This window comes from Hemitrygon akajei, chromosome 2 (genome assembly GCF_048418815.1).
Source record: "Hemitrygon akajei chromosome 2, sHemAka1.3, whole genome shotgun sequence".
Lineage (NCBI taxonomy): Eukaryota > Metazoa > Chordata > Chondrichthyes > Myliobatiformes > Dasyatidae > Hemitrygon > Hemitrygon akajei.
Window position 1 is genome coordinate 162,402,945 of NC_133125.1, and position 16,294 is coordinate 162,419,238.

At 45.3% G+C, this 16,294-nt stretch overlaps 1 protein-coding gene and 1 non-coding gene across 7 annotated transcripts in view; both read right to left on the reverse strand.

Annotated features, from left to right (window-relative positions):
* LOC140717532 (SLAM family member 9-like) overlaps positions 1 to 16,294 on the reverse strand; it is a 54,226-nt gene that overhangs the window by 10,006 nt on the left and 27,926 nt on the right. For all 6 annotated transcript variants that reach the window (XM_073031109.1, XM_073031144.1, XM_073031129.1 and 3 more), the window contains exons 5-9: positions 11,049 to 11,309; positions 10,013 to 10,129; positions 7,523 to 7,627; positions 6,245 to 6,343; positions 6,066 to 6,146 (exon numbers count right to left, since the gene is read on the reverse strand). In XM_073031109.1, the coding sequence (XP_072887210.1) occupies positions 6,066 to 6,146; positions 6,245 to 6,343; positions 7,523 to 7,627; positions 10,013 to 10,129; positions 11,049 to 11,309 (663 nt within the window). The remainder of the gene's footprint in view (positions 1 to 6,065; positions 6,147 to 6,244; positions 6,344 to 7,522; positions 7,628 to 10,012; positions 10,130 to 11,048; positions 11,310 to 16,294) is intronic.
* On the reverse strand, positions 4,821 to 4,984 carry LOC140722758 (U1 spliceosomal RNA). Its single transcript, XR_012097741.1, has one exon. It is a non-coding gene; the product is annotated as a U1 spliceosomal RNA (small nuclear RNA).

Below are 16,294 nucleotides of genomic sequence, written 5' to 3' on the forward strand. Positions count from 1 at the left end.
TGGGGAAGGAGTTGGGGATTGTACAGGGCAGAGATTAGGAAATGGAGCACGGGGAGAAGTGGAGTATCGGGGACAAGGAGAGGCAAAGGGATGGTGGGGGAGAGGCAAGAGAGGAGAGGGAGAGAGATGGGCTGAGGGTTTGACTGAAAGGGTAGGGAGAAAGGAAATTGGACTGGGGCGGAGATGTGGTGAGGAGGAGGAGAGGCGGAGCAGAGAGAGAAGAAGAAATTGATTAGAGGGAGAAAGGGAAACCCAAAGGTAGCGGCAGAGCAGGAGAGAGATGGGGATGAGTGTGGTAGTGGGTGAATCTGGGATAGGGGCCAATAATAATAATATCTCTCATTTCCACCTCGTCCCCCTTCTCTTCCTCCCTCCACTCCTCCCACCCTCTGCTGCTCTCTCTTCTCTAAGTCTGGATCAGCCCAGAGACAGAGGATCTGGTGCTTCACTCCACCGGCAAACAGAATCTGCTTTACTTACTGATGAGGCTAACCAAGCTGGTGGGTCCTGATTCATGCTGTGGCAGACCATAAGAGATAAGAGCATAACTGAGTCTTTTGACCCATTGATCAGGAGGTTAAGGCACATGCAGCAGGATCTGAAGAAAGCTGTCAAACTGGATTCCAGCATTGGCCTGTTAACAGGAGGCAGTAGATGCCGGTGGAAAGACATGCTTCTGATTGGAAGACTGTGACAAGTGTTGCACGCCGGACTGTATTTGAGATACTGGGCTTTATCAATATAGACAGAGAGTACAGGAAAGGGGACACCTAATGAGCATTTAGAAAACACTGGCTTGACTACAACCGGGCGATGGGTCCGGATTTCAGCAATGTCGGCAGGGCTTTGGGAGGGGAGCAGTCGGCATTCAGTAAAATGACTGCAGGGGCGAGATTGAGTAAAGTGCTTTCCTCGGAGCAGAGGAGATTGCAGAGGTATTTAGATCAGGATTGGTGTCAGCCTTGGTGCATCGGTGGTCATGTATTAAATGGTTGAGTACAACAGTTGTACACAATGCTGGTGAGGCCTGCCTAATTTGGAGTACTGTGTGCAGTTCTGGTCACCTACCTACCTATAAGAGAGACTGAAAGAGTGCCAAGAACATTTACATGATCGTTGCAAGGCCTTGAGGGCCCGAGTTATAGGTTAGGACTTTCTTCCCTGCAGTGTAGGAGAATGAGGGGAGATTTGACAGAGGTACACAAAATTATGAGGGTGAGTGAAATTCAAGCTGGAGGTCACAGGTTAAGGGTGAGAGGTGAAATATTTAAGGGGAACCTGAGGAGGAACATTTTCAGCAGGAGGGTGGTGAGAGAGTGGAAGGAGCTACCAGAGGAAGTGGTGGATGCAGGTTCAATTTCAACATTTAAGAGAAGGTTGGGGTAAGAACATGGATATGATCGAGGTGCAGGTTATGAGGCAGAATAACAGTTTGGCACGGACTAGATGGGCTGAAGGGCCTGTTCCTGTGCTGCAGTGTTCTGTGATCCCAGAGGAAATGAAGCAAAAGAGTTCTATTGCCCTTACCCAAGTCAGGAGATTATAGCATTGGATGTGATCTAATTGGAGGCAGATTAATTCCTGGGATGAGAGTATTGTCCTGTCAAGAGAGGCTAAATCACGTGTGTCTGGCAGAACGCTTCTCTGCCTGAGCTCAGCAAACATTAACACCTCACTTGGCTGCTAGAGCAAGGAGCCTCTCCCTATCAGATCATCTCTAGGCTGTTGCGTTCTCATTCCAATCCCTCAGGATGCAGAAGGCCTTGGACAGAGTAAGAAAATGGCAAATGAAATACAATGTTGGAAAATGCATGGTCATACACTTTGGTAGTAGAAATAAATGTGCATTCTGTTTTCTAAATGGGGAGAAAATTTGCAAATCAGAGATGCAAATGGACTTGGGACTCTTTGCGCAGAACACCCTAAAGGTAAACTTGCAGGTAGAGTCTGTGGTGGGGAAGGCAAATGCAATGTTAGCATTCATTTCAAGAGGTCTAGAATATAAGAGCAGGGATGTGATGCTGAGGCTTTATAAGGCACCAGTGAGGCCTCACATTGAGTATTGTGAACAGTTTTGGGCTCCTTATATCAGAAAAGATGAGCTGGTATTGGAGAGGGTTCAGGGGAGGTTCACAGGGATGATTCTGGGAATGAAAGGGTTACATACGAAGAATGTTTGATAGCTCTGGGTCTGTACTAGCTGGAATTTAGAAGGCTGAAAGGGGATCTCATTGAAACCTTTTGGATGTTGAAAGGCCCAGTGAGAGTAGATGGGGAAAGCATGTTGGGGAGTCTAGGTCAAGAGGACACAGACTCGGGATAAAGGGGTGTCCATTACAGAGATGTGGAGAAATTCTTTAGCCAGAGGGCAGTAAATTTGTGGAATTTGTTACCACGGGCAGCTGTAAGAGGCCAGGTCATTGGGTGTATTTAAGGCGAAGCTTGATAGGTTTTTGATTGGACATGGCATCAGGGAGTAGGCTGGGGAGTGGGGCTGAGGAGGGGAGAAAAGGATCTGCCATGAGTAAATGGTGGAGCAGACTCGATGCACCAAATGGCCTAATTCTGCTCCAATGTCTTATGGTCTTATTGAGAACGTAAGGAGGCATGGGATGGACATTGCTTTGCTTGCCCACAGAAGTGCTTGTAGACAGGTCATAATCTGCCTGGAGGTCGGTGACCAGTGGAGTGCCTCAGGGATCTATTCTGGGGCCCCGACTCTGTGTGATTTTTATAAATGACCTGGATGAGGAAGTGGAGTGATGGTTTGGTAATTTTACTTATGACACAAAGGTTGGGGGCATTGTGGATAGTGTGGAGGGCTGTCAGAGGGACATAGATAGGATGCAAAACTGGGCTGAGAAGTGGCAGATGGAGTTCAACCCAGATAAGTGTGAGGTGTAAACTAGAGAAAATCTGCAGATGCTGGAAATTCAAGAACACAACACTAAATTGCTGGTGGAATTTAGTGTTCGAGATGAAGCCACACTCAGGTTGGAGGAACAGCACCTTAGATTCCGTCTGTGTAGCCTCCAACCTGATGGCATGAACATTGATTTCTCTAACTTCCGTTAATGCCCCTCGTTCCCTTCTTACCCCAGGCCTTCCGCCCTATGATACTCCCCTTTCTCCAGCCTTGTATCGCTTTTGCCAATCAACTTCCCAGCTCTTAGCTTCATCCCTCCCCCCACCTCCTGTCTTCTCTGTCATTTCGGGTCTCCCCCTCCCCCTCCCACTTTCAAATCTCTTACTATCTGTTTTCAGTTTGTCCTGACGAAAGGTCTCGACCCGAAATGTTGACTGTACTTCTTCCTATAGATTCTGCCTGGCCTGCTGCATTCCACCAGCAATTTAGTGTTGTGTAAGTGTGATATGGTTCATTTTGGTAGGTCAAATATGATGGCCGGATATTGTATTAATGGTGAGACTCTTGGCAGTGTGGAGGATCAGGGGGATCTTGGGGCCCGAATCCATAGGACACTCAAAGCTGCTGTGCAAGTTGATTCTGTGGTTAAGAAGTCATACGGTGCATTGGCCTTCATGAATTGTGGGATTGAGTTTAAGAGCTGAGAGGTAATGTTACAGCTATATACGACCCTGATCAGACCCGACTTGGAGTACAGTGCTCAATTCTGGTCTCCTCACTACAGGAAGGAGGTGGAAACCATAGAAAGGCTGCAGAGGAGATTTACAAGGTCATTCCTTACATTGGGGAGCATGCCTATTCTCCTTGGAGCGACGGAGGGTTAGAGGTGACCTGATAGAGGTATACAAGATGATGAGAGGTATTGATCATGTGGATAGTCAGAGGCTTATTCCCAGGGCTGAAATGGCTAGCACGAGACGGCATAGTTTCAGGCTGTAGGAACAGAGGAGATGTCAGGAGGAAGATTTTTTTAAGCAAAGAGTGGTGAATGGGCTGCCGGTGGCAGCGGTGGTGGAGGCGAAAACGATCGGGTCTTTTAAGAGACTCCTGGTGGATGAACATGGAGTTTAGAAAAATAGAGGGTTATGGGTAAGCCTAGGTAGGGACATGTTTGGCATGGCTTTGTGGGCCGAAGGGCCTGTGTTGTGCTGTAGGTTTTCAATGTTCATATGATACGTTCTTAATTAGGCAGAATGTTAAAGGTCACAAAGAGAATGGGGTTGCAAGGGAGAAGTTATCATGGTGCGTGTCATATGACGTGTGATGATGGCCTTCCATTAATACCTCCTTCACGCTGTTGTTCTTTTTCTTTTCTCCATCCATCACCATAATTGTTCTTGGGAAATTTTTCCAGAGAAGTGGTTTGCCATTGCCATTGGAATGCAGCCAAGATGTAAAAAGAATCATAATCTAATGCTTTCCCAGCATATGTGACAAATAAACTCTTTTTGGGCTTCCAGCCAGTTTCCAAGATTGTCTGCCTGGTGTCAGTGGTTGCAAAGCCAGGACTTGTGATACGATTCTTGGCCCAAAACATCGACTGTACTCTTTTCCATAGCTGCTGCCTGGCCTGCTGAGTTTCCCCCAACATTTTGTGTGTATTGCTTGTGATATGCAGAGTTGCTGCCCATGGCCCAATGAGCTGAATGGCCTAATTGTGCTCTTATGCTCTTTGCAATCTTGATCAGGGTGGGGGGGGGGGGGGTTGGGGAGAGTAAGCTTTGCCCAAGGGTGCAAGCAGGCTAGAAAGTACCTTACACCACTGACGGGCCAAATGGCCTATTACGCTCAGCAGCAGCATAAATTGGTGGATTAGTGAAGTTGACAACTAGTTAGTGGAGCAGCTAGAAAGAAAACAATGTCTACAGACTCGCTCTACTTTTGAATCAATGATCAGGGGAGAGCGCGAACGCAGTCCCCCACTACCATAAATTGTGCAGTCGAGTATCCCGCATTTGGGGATATCGCAGGCGTCAGCACACCCGGAGTGCAATGGGATAGCCTCATCCTGGATCCTTGGCCCTCCTGATCACAGACGGTTCCCTGCCAGGTAAGTATGCTTTCTACCCTCCCGCACATCTAGCCAGCCACACGCACCTCGCCTTAACATCAATACGAGTCACAATTGCAAACCCTACTTTGTTTCATCTTAACCACAGATGGCCTAGAAGGACAATATAGCTTCACATTTTACCCTTCGACTCTTTCCTAACCAGTGTTATTTTTCAACATTTCTCGTCTTCTTTACGCCCTTATCTGCATATCTTCCTTAAATGGAAGTCGCCTTGCCGTTCCAAAACTGCCCGCCAGACATCGGTGTTCCATTCACAACAGCAAATACAAGGCATTCTGCACTAGAGGCTGAAAAACTTGAGGAACTCAGCACATCTGACAACATCTATGCACGGGAATAAACAGTCGACGTTTCAGCCCGGGACCCGTCAGAAATCCTGCATGTATTCCCCTCCATAGATGATGCCCGGCTGTCCGAGTTCCAACCGCTCCCATCTGCTCACAGCCTCTGCAGCCCCACCTTGTCCTGTATGGCCGGAGGCCACAGGTTTATCTCAATCTGAGCTCAGCTGACACAGAGCCAGGGTTTAGAGGGCAGCCTCCAAGCTGCAGAGTGTGCGTATGAACTCTCTTGTGAAGACAGCCTGTTGAAGTTTCATTCCGGAAATGGACTATTTTACACTTGCTGTTCTGGGTTCCACCCAGAATTGGCTTTAAAAACACTCCAAGATGATTCTATTCCAGCTAAAACTGGGGTCTTAAATCTCAATAAAATCTCATTTGTCTGTGGCAGAGGGGAAGGCAGGGTAAACAGGTGATGACAGACTGATTAATCAACCAGCAATTCCCAAGTCATTCACCTTGCTCTTGGGCTGGGACCTGGGACTGGTGACCTGCTGCAGGAATTGGAGATGGTGTCTAAACCCATGGATTGGTATGAAGGGATCTCTGAGCCCAGTGGTGATCTAAATCTCGTGGTCCACGCGGGGACAAATAATATGCAGAGATATAGTGGGTCAAAGAACACCACCCCATTGCTAAACCCACCGGATCCCTATTTCCCACATTACCCAGATGTGAATGCTGTGGTTTTCATCGGTAGGAATGGTAATGAGGGTGAACTTACTTAACTGGTGAAACTTTGCCTTCAGGATGTAATTGGATAAGCAGATCATAACAAGTCCACTAAGCGGTACAGCCACGGAAACTGTCAACGACAGACGGTGCAAGGATTTAGAGGACATTGTTTCATTGCTGACACCAACATTTTTTTTGTTTTATCACAATAAATAATCTGCAACTTACCACAATGTTCCAGGCCACTGTTAATCTTTCCTAGTTCAGGCATGAACAACAGCAGGAGAGATGCAGTGAATAAAATAATTATTGGTAGAGTGACAATACCTGGAGAGAGATGTAACAACTGTTAGGCGGGAGATCTCATGGTACTTAACAGAATAAGATACAGGAGGGACAAGATGACCTCCCGTTCTATCTTGTTATGACCTTGCACCTTATTGTCTACCGGCTCTGCACTTCCTTCTCTTCTTGTTACATTTTATTCTGCATCCTGTTTTGTTAACCGTGTTCTGCTCGATGCATAATGATCTGATTTGAATGAACAAATGCAGGGCAAGCTTTCTTTTCACCGTCCCTCAGCTTGTGATTCGTTCCTGTGTTCCCTTCGCTTTTCCCTGAAGAATATTTGAGCCACTCACCATAAGCAGCTTTCCTGCTCTTATGTTTTGCTCACCCATCTTTTCCAACTCACTCCTAATCTAGTTATTTACCAGGCCCTGATATTTCCTGAAACTCTCTTCACCAATCTATCATCTCAATCGACCAAAATTAACCCATCTCGGAAGAAGGGACTCAGCCTGAAACATCGCCTCTTTTTCCTTTGCATCAGCAGTTCCTGATCAGCTGAGTTCCTCCAGCATTTTGTGTGTGCTACTCTGGATTTCCAGTAACTGCAGAATTGGCTCACTAAGTTGCACACCATATCCTGGCCCTTGTGATAACAGTGTCAACCCTTTCTGATGGGACAGGAGTCCAGGTAGAACCCTTCCCTCCCACCCCCAGCTTCCACGTGCATTGTTCTGTGTCCCGTGAAGTGGAGCCTCGCTTTCTAAAACCCATCCTTCTGTCACGTATCCCTCACCATTCCCTGTAAACCAACTGGATCCCCATTTCCTCTAATTCCATTGGTTGCCCATTATCTATGTTTGCTCCAAATCCACAGCAGTCCTGTTCCACTCCGCCTCATTTCTTGAATCCCCCAGATCTTTCATCACCATGTTCCCTCTAAACAAGGAGTTCTCAATCTTTTTGATGCCATGGACCCCTACCTTTAACCGAGGGGTCAGTGGATCCCAGGTTGGGGACCCCTGCTCTAAACCTACCAGGTTTCCAATCACCTCATTCCCTCTAAACTCACTGGATCCCTATTTCCCACATTCCCTTCATACTCACTGGGGCTCTGATCTCTGTCTTTCATCCAAGCCCACCAGCCCCATTCTTTGAATTTCCATACACCCATCAGGAACCCATTGCCATGTTTCTCATCAAGAGCCCTGCACCTACCTTCAACAATACTCCAGGAAATGAGCGCCAACTGAATGACAAGGAGAGACGGAATGTGCCAGGAAATCATCCACATTAAGAAGAGATATAGTTTCCCTCGAGATTCTGCAGAGGAATGAACACAAGCATTAAATGTGCAGTCAGCCCTGCCCTGTAACAGAAGTACAGGACACCTGAATTAAATCTTCAGTGCTCTGCCCCATAACAGGTCTACAGGATGCATGGCAGGTACAGTTTGGGTGATCCAATGCTGGATCTGGCTGGAGGTGAGACTGTGTTCCCACCCAATTCAGAAATGTTTGGACACTGGAACACCAATGAGAGGGCTCACTGACACCTTTCCTGGGCAATCACTTTCTCTTCATTAACTGTTCATGGAGGGTATGGTATTCTACTGCGGTGCATATAGGTAGTTAGTTTGTGAACCCACGTGCTTTTGTTAGTTGAGCAAATAGAAGTTACTTGTTGGTAAATACATATTCTCAATTCCTCACTGATCATTATTCCAAGGGGTGATCCTCGTAACAACATCTGCATGAAACGTTGCCATAGAAAAGCAGCATTCATCTTCAACTACACTCATTCTATTCCTTGTGTTCCCACAGTCAATGACTCTTGTTATTTCATGCTCTCATTATTGCCATTTATTTATATACATTTGCATTTGCACAGTTTGTTGTCTATTCATCCTGTTTACAGTTACTGTTCTATAGATTTGCTGAGTATGCCCACAGGTAAAAAGATCTCAGGGCCATATGTGGTGACATGCGTGTTCTCTGATAATAACTTTTACTTTGAATGGTGCAGAATCTTTTTACTCTCCACTCCAACCTGTATTCCCTCGAAACTCCACTCCTTTTATTGGCCAACACCCCCTCCAAAATAATCAATAGGGTGGTTAAGAAAGGTGGATGGTGTGTTGGCCTTTGTTAGAAGGGGGTAGGAGTTCAAGAGGTGCAAGACAACAGTGCAGCTCTATAAAACACTTGTTAGACCACACTTGGACATTGTGTTCAGTTTTGGTCATCTCATTATAGGAAGGAAATGGAAGCTTTAGAGAGGATGCAGAGGAGATTTACTAGGGTGCTGTTTGGATTTGGGAACACATCGTAAGAGTAAGCTAGGGGTTTTCCTTTGGATGACAGGAGATTTGACAGGAGAGTATAAGATGTTAAGAGGGGTAGACAGAGTGGACAACAAACACCTTTTTTCCTAGGGTGGCACTGTCTAATATGAGAGGACATACTTTTAATGTGATTGACATGGTAGTGAAGTGGTTAACGGGATACCCATTACTGTGCTAGTGACTCAGGTTCAACTCCTGCTACTGTCTGTAAGGAGTTTGTATGCTGTCCCCATGATTGCCTGGGTGCCTTTCGGGTGCTTCAGCTGCCTCTCACATTCCAAAGGCCTAGTGGTTAACTGGCTGCATGTGTGTAATTGGGTGGCACGGGATTGTTGAGCTGGAAGGACCTGTTACTCTGTTGTTTCTTTACATAAAGATTGGAAGAAAGTATGATTGGGATGTCAGAGGTAATTAGTTAGTTAGTTTATTTTTACACAGTGTGGTGAGTGTATGAAACACACTGCCAGAGATGGTGTTAGAGGCAATAACATTAGGGACATTTTAAGACTCATAGATAGGCATATGGATGCGAAAAATGGAGGGTTGTGCAGGAGGGAAGAGTGAGATTGATCTAGGGGTAGGTTAAAAAGTCGGTACAACATCTTGGGCTGAAGGGTCTGTACTGTGCTATGTTCTATGTTCTACTCTTCCCCACTGGAAGTACAAATTCAGCTCGCAGTTCCTGCTTTGAATGCTAATTCACACCCTCTTCAGATGTGATGATCCCCTCTGAAACCATTACCACCCTATACCATGGCTGTTCCTCATGGTAAACCTCAACTGTGTTCCCTGGGACCCAAAATGAACAAGTCCGAAAATCTCACTGCAGCTCCAGCAAGCTGACTGAAGACCCAGCTTACTGTCTGGGTCAAAGCCGCTCCATTTTGCCAATGATTTTACCACTGTTATGTCCCCTTCTACTTTCCAGTCTGTTAGCATCGCCCCTTCTGTCTAACCTCCACCTACTTAGCTTTGATCACTAGCAAACTTCACAACAGCACAGGAAGGTAGAGCAGTTAAATGACACAATACCAAAAGATATAGGAAAAGTATTAAACCATTTGGCCCATTGAGTCTGCTCCAACATTCCTGCATGGCTGTTTCATTATCCTTCCCAACCCCATTCTCCTCCACTCTGCTGTAACCTTAATAATCAAGAGCCTATCAACTTCCACTTTTAAAACACCTAAAGACTTGGCCTCCATAGCCATCTGTGGATTCCACAGGGACAAGGGAGAAGGTGAGGCTGAATTGTCCATCTGCCAAATCATTTGCTTTTCCTAGAAGGTTGACATCAATAAGCCAAACCTTACAGAGGTACCACCAGTTTACATTTTAAATTGGATTTGAACATTGCCACATACCTTGCTCTGACATGCACTTATAGGTACAGAATGCAATTGATCCAAGGACATTCACTCCAAAGAACAACAGACCTGCTGTCCCAAGCATAATGACCATAATCTGATCTGGGGGAATACCTGCAAGTTAAAAAAAATAAGTATTAACACATGCTTTAAAAAAATAATTAATTCAACAAGACCCCAATCTGCACCTATGGAAAAGAGTAAACAGTTGACTTTTTGGGCATTCCTTCCTCCGCTAGCCTGCAGGTCACCCTGGGCAAGGTGTAGCACCTGCTTAACCCCCGTTCAGGGTCGTGTGAAACCATGGGAGCAGGTGATGGATGGTTGTATGAGCAGCTGGTTGATATCACAAGTCCTAGTTATGCGACCACTGATGCCGGGCAGGAGATCTCTGAAGCAATTTTGAGGGGTATCGATCAGATAATTGCAAGGAGGCTTTTTTACTGAGATTGGGTGTGATTAGAACTAAAGGTCATGGGAAACGGGTGAAAGGTGAAATGTTGAAGGAGAGCTTGAGGGGGAACTTATTCACTCAGAGGGTGAAGAGAGTGTGGAACAGGCTGTTAACGGAATTGGCAAATGGAGGGAGTGGGTTGATTTCTAAATGTAAGTGAAGTTTGGGTAAGTGGATGGCTATAGTCGATGGGTCTTGGCAGAGTAACAGCTTGGCATGAACCAGACAGGCTGTGCTGTAGTGCTTTATGACTCTGATAAAGGAGATAAGCTGTTAGACAATGTCACAGCTGGTGCACTATTCCCAGGTATTGTATTGAGCACAAGAACCTCGAATGGCGTAGGAGGCAGGATACCCCCAGACTGATCTTTACACTCTCCAGAGCACAGCCTCTGGTTAACAGTTGTTCCCCAATGACATCCCAGCCAAAGGAAGGCAGCTTTCCTCCTTCACTCTGTCAATCTTTTCAATTTCAACTCCAGTTCTGGCTTGGCTGCTCCTACTGTCACAGTGAGCTTGCAATGGCTGGGTGCCAACGTAACGTTTACTCTCAAAATGTCAGTCACAAGTCAAACTCACCGTAAATAGTCAGGCTGTGACTTATCTGGACGGAGCTGACAGGATTCGTTGCAATACAGGTGTACGTTCCACAGTCATCACTCGAGGCCCCTGGGATGACGAGGACTCTGTTTCCCTTCACGAGCTGGTGACGTGGGCCGATGCCCCCTCCGTCTTTCCGCCACTGATACTGATGAGGGTATCCACTGATGTTGCAGCTGAGCTGGATGGTATCACCTATGGAGCTGGAGTTACTCCTCAAAGAAACTGCTGAGAGTTTATCTAATGGGGAAAAATACAGTTAAAATATCCCAATGTTTATCAGTACTTTGGGGCAGCTGGGGCTCATCAGCCACGGTTGGCAGCTCATCCAGGAGAAGGAACACTCTGATCTCAAACCTCTGCCACCTCGCGGCTATACCCACTCATGGGGAAGGCTTCAGGAGTAAACCCAGATGAAAAATCTGGAGCTAGAGTCCCTAAGGCGGTGAGTTCAATGCTGACTGGCAACTCCTGTGATGACGCTGGGGCCAACTGTATCGGTCTCCGCTGTTCCATATCATACTGTCCTGGCTTGCATATCATGCATACAGTCGCCACACAACATCCATGTTTGAACCCAACCAATAGAGGGTCTCATTAGTAATGATATCTCACCATTTGACTCTGCAATGAAGATAGTGCTCTAACAATGGACAGTACAGTGGGGTGGGGGTGTGGTGAGTAGAGCGGCTGAGGGATAGGTTGGGGCAGAATGGCTGACTCGTAGAGAACTGAAGCAGCAAGTCCAATGGGGAGAGCAGGCAGAACTGGCAGGTTCAGCGTCTACTTTAAATGCCAGGGCTCTCACGGGTAAGATGGATGGGCTGAGAGTGTGTTTTAGCATATGGGATTTTGGTATCATTGCAATTGTGGAAACTCAGTCACAATTCCCACTGCTGCCTGTGAGGAGTTTGTGTGTTCTCCCCGTGGCCGTGTGGGTTTCCTCCAGGTGCTCCGGTTTCCTCCCATTGTTTAAAGATGTACCGACCGGTTGGTGGATTGGTCATTGTAAACTGTCCCGTGATTAGGGAAGGGTTAAATTGGAGGCTGCTGTTGGCATGGCTGGAAGGGCTGGGAAGGGCCAGTTCAGTGCTGTATCTGAGGAACTGGTACAGGGGTCAGGTTTTCAGATTTCTGGATCACTGGGATCCCTTTGGTGGAAAAAGGACAGGTTACACCTGAACCTGAGGATGACCTATGTCCTTGTAGAACTGGTGGGGATGTTTTAAACTAATTTGGCAGTGGAATGGGAAGCAGAGTGATAGGGCTGTTGGTATAAAAGTATTTTATTTGTTTATTGCGATACAGCGTAGAATAGGGTCTTACTTACGGCTTTTGAATCATGCCGGCCAAACCCCCCAATTTTAATCGTAGCCTAGTCATGGGACAATTTACAATGACTCATTAACCTGCCAAGCGGTACATCTTCGGGCTGTGGGTGGGAACTGGAGGACCCAGGGAAACCTACAGGGTCACAGGAAGAACATACAAACTCCTTACACTCAGCAGCAGGAATTGAACCAAGGTCACCTGACACAGTCCAGTGAGACCAGGAGGAAGGACAGGCAGATGACAGGGCAAAATTGCAGTCAGTGGGATGAGTTGAAGTTTAACATAGGGGCATATTCAGAAGGACTGAAGGTATTACATTTGAATACACTCTGTATACAGAACACAGCAGATGCTCTTGTAGCCCAGTTAGAGATTGGCAGGATTGACGGTGTACGCATCACTGAGTTATGGTGTGAAAGAAGATCACAGTTGGGCATTTAATACCTAAGGATGCACGTTGTATCAAAAGGACAAGCAGGAAGGCAAAGGGGGCAGGGTGGTTCTGTCGGTAAAAAATGAAATCAAATCCTTAGAAAGTGACATAAAATTGGGAAATGTAGAATGTTTGTGCGTAGTGTTAAGAAACTGCAAGGGCAAAAAGACCCTGTGGAAGTTATATTCAGGACTCTGAACAGTAGCCAGAATGTGGGAAACAAATTACAATGAGAGATAGAAAAGGCTTGCAAAAAGGCTGATGTTACTATAGTCGCGGAGGATTTCATTGCGCAGGTAGATTTGGAAAATCAGGTTGGTGCTAGATCCTGAGAGAGGTAATTTATAGAAAGTCTATGAGATGGTTTTTCAGAACAGCTTGTGGTTGCAGCCCCTGGGGGAAATGCAATGCTGATTGGGTGTTGTGTAATGAACCAGATTTGATTAGGGAGCTTAAGGTAAAGAAACCTTTAGGAGGTAGTGATCATAATATAATATAATTCACCCTGCAGTTTGAGTTGGAGAAGGGAAAGTTAGATATATCAGCTTTACTGTGGAGTAATTATAACGACAGGAGCACAACAGTGGCTGGAATTTTGAGGGCAATTCAGAAGACACTGGATAGAATCATCCTAAAGATGAAGAATTATTCCAAAGGGAGGATGATACATGGCTGACAATGGATGTCAAAGACAACATAATCACTATAGAGAGGGCATATAATATATGAAAATTAGTGTTAAGTTAGAGTATTGGGAAGCTTTTCAAATCCAACAGAAGGCAACTAAAAAAACAGAAAAGATGAAATATTAAGGTAAGCTAGCCAATAATTTAAAAGAGGATACCATTTTTATCCTGGATATATAAAGAGTAAAAGAGGCTAGAGTGGATATCAGGCCACTGGAAAATGATACTGGTGAGGTAGTAATGGGAAAGAAGGAAATTGTGAACAAATTTAATAAGTATTTTGCATATCCTTCACTTTGGTAGACATGAGCAGTATGACAGAAATTTGGTAGTGTCACTGGGCCGAGTGAGTAAAATTGCTATTGTGAAGGAGAAGGTCCTTGGGAAGCTGAAAGATCTGAAGGTAGAGAAGTCACCTGGACCAGATGGTGTACATCATAGGGTAGTGATAGAGGTAGCTGAAGAAACTGTGCAGGCATTCTTATCAATCTTTCGAGAATCAGTAAATTCAGGAATGGTTCCAGAGACTGGAAGATTGCAGATGTCACTCCACTCTTCAAGACGGGAAGGATGCAGAGAAAGGTCAGTTACCCTGACTTCAGTGGTTGGAAAGATGTTGGATACGTTATTGAGGATGTGGCTTCAGGGTAAGTGGAGGCACATGATTAAATAGGCCAAAGTCAACATGGGTTTTGTTAAAGTGAAATCTTGTGTAGCAAAAATGTTGGGAGTATTTTAAGGAATTAACAGGCAGGAGAGTCAATTGATGTTGTTTACTTGATTTTCAGAAAGCCTTTAATGAACTGCTGCACATGGGCTGGTTAACAAGGTAAGAGCCCACAGTGTTCCAGGAAAGATACTAGCATAGATAGAAGATTGGTTGACTAGCAGGAGGTAAAGAGTGGGAATAAAGAGGGTCTACTCTTGTTGGCAGCTGGTTTCATTTCATGTTATATGTCAATGGTTTGGATGATGGAATTGATGGCTTTATTGCCAGATTTGCAGATGATACAAAGCTAGGCAGGTAGTGTTAAAGAAGCAGGGATTCTGCAGTAGGACTTAGACAGATTGGGAGAATGGGTAAAGAAGTGGCCGGTAGAATATAGTGTAGAGAAGGGTGTGGTCATGCATTTTTTGTAGAAGGAATAAAGGCATAGTCTATTTTCTAGATGGAGAAAACCATTCAGAAATCAGAGGTGCAGAAGGACATGGGAGTCCTTATGCAGGATTCCCTGAAGGTTGGCTTGCAGGTTGCGTCAGTAGGAAGGAAAAGAAGAGCAATCATTTTCACTGGATTGGAATTCGAGAGCAAGGATGCAGTGCTACGGCTTTATAAGTCATTGTTAAGACAGTTCTTTGAGTACTGTGAACAGTTTTGGGCCCGTTATTTAAGAAAAGATGTGCTAGCATTGGACAGAGTCCAGAAGAGGATCATGAGAATGAAAGCGTTAATGCATGAGGAATGTTCTCGGCCTGTAATTGCTGGAGTTTAGAAGAATGTAACGGAATGTCATTGAAACCTATCAAATCTTGAAAGGCATGGATAGAGTGGATGTAGGGAGGAGGTTTCCTAGAGTGGGTGATTCTAGGACAAGAGGGTGCAGCTTCAAAATAGAGGGATGTCCTTTAGAAAAGAGATGAAGAGGAATTTCTTTAATCAGAGGGCATTCATTTGCACAAATATCTGTGGGCTATACTTAAAGCTGAAGTTGACAGGCTTTTGATTAATTATGGCTAATTAGTGAAGGGGTACAGGGAGAAGGCAGGTGAATGGAGTTGAGAGGATTAATAAATCAGCCATGGTGGAACGGGAGAGCAGATTCAATGGGCCAAATGGCCTAATTCTGCTCCTCTGTCTTATGATCTTTTGGCTATTAAGGACATCTTCAAGAGATGGTGCATCAGGAAGACAGCATCCATTAATAAGGATATTACCATTAAGGAGAAGGTACAGGGCCCTGAAGGTCCACACTAAATGATTCAGAAACAACTCTTTCCTCCCCCCCTCCCCTCTCATCATCAAATTTCTAACTGGTCCATGAACACTTTATGATATATATTATAACTTTACTTTGCACTGTTTATTTATTGTTAAAATCTATAGTAATTTATGTCTTTGTCCTTTACTGTTACCAGAGAACAACAAATTTTCCATCATATGTCAGTGATAGCAAGTCTGATTCTGATTCTGGTGATTAGGGAACGCCAGGCCCGGTGGTTTAATGTTACAAGCTACAATAACTTGCAGATATGTCAGAGGGGGTGTTGTACTGCTGATTAGAAAGAGTGTTTAAGACACGTGCAGTACTGTAATGTGGCATCCCGAGGGAGCCTACGGCATATCCTCCCTTGGGGAAGAGGAAGGATATCCCTGAGGGATTGGCCAATGAAGTTATCTGAATCGAATATAGGAATGAGGAAGGGGCAGCTTCCTAATTCGTTTGCATAGCATTTTCAACTGGTGGCCTCCCTGGATATTTGACGCAAAGTCATCAGAAGATGACAGGTTTGAGTAATACCAAGATCATTTTGCCAACCTGATGTTTTCATTCTCACTCTCTCCACCACTGAGGTCTTATCTGAGTCAGATACATGCATTTATATGCACTGGTTTCAAACAGGGCCCACAGCATAACTCGGTCACTGTGTCCTCACTTTGATCGAGGCACTGAATGCCGTGGGCTTCTCAGTAGTCAGTGGGAATTAGAAGAGCAGATCATAAAAGGATGTAAGTGTAGTAGGAATTGGAATTAGAATTAGAATCAGGTTATGGG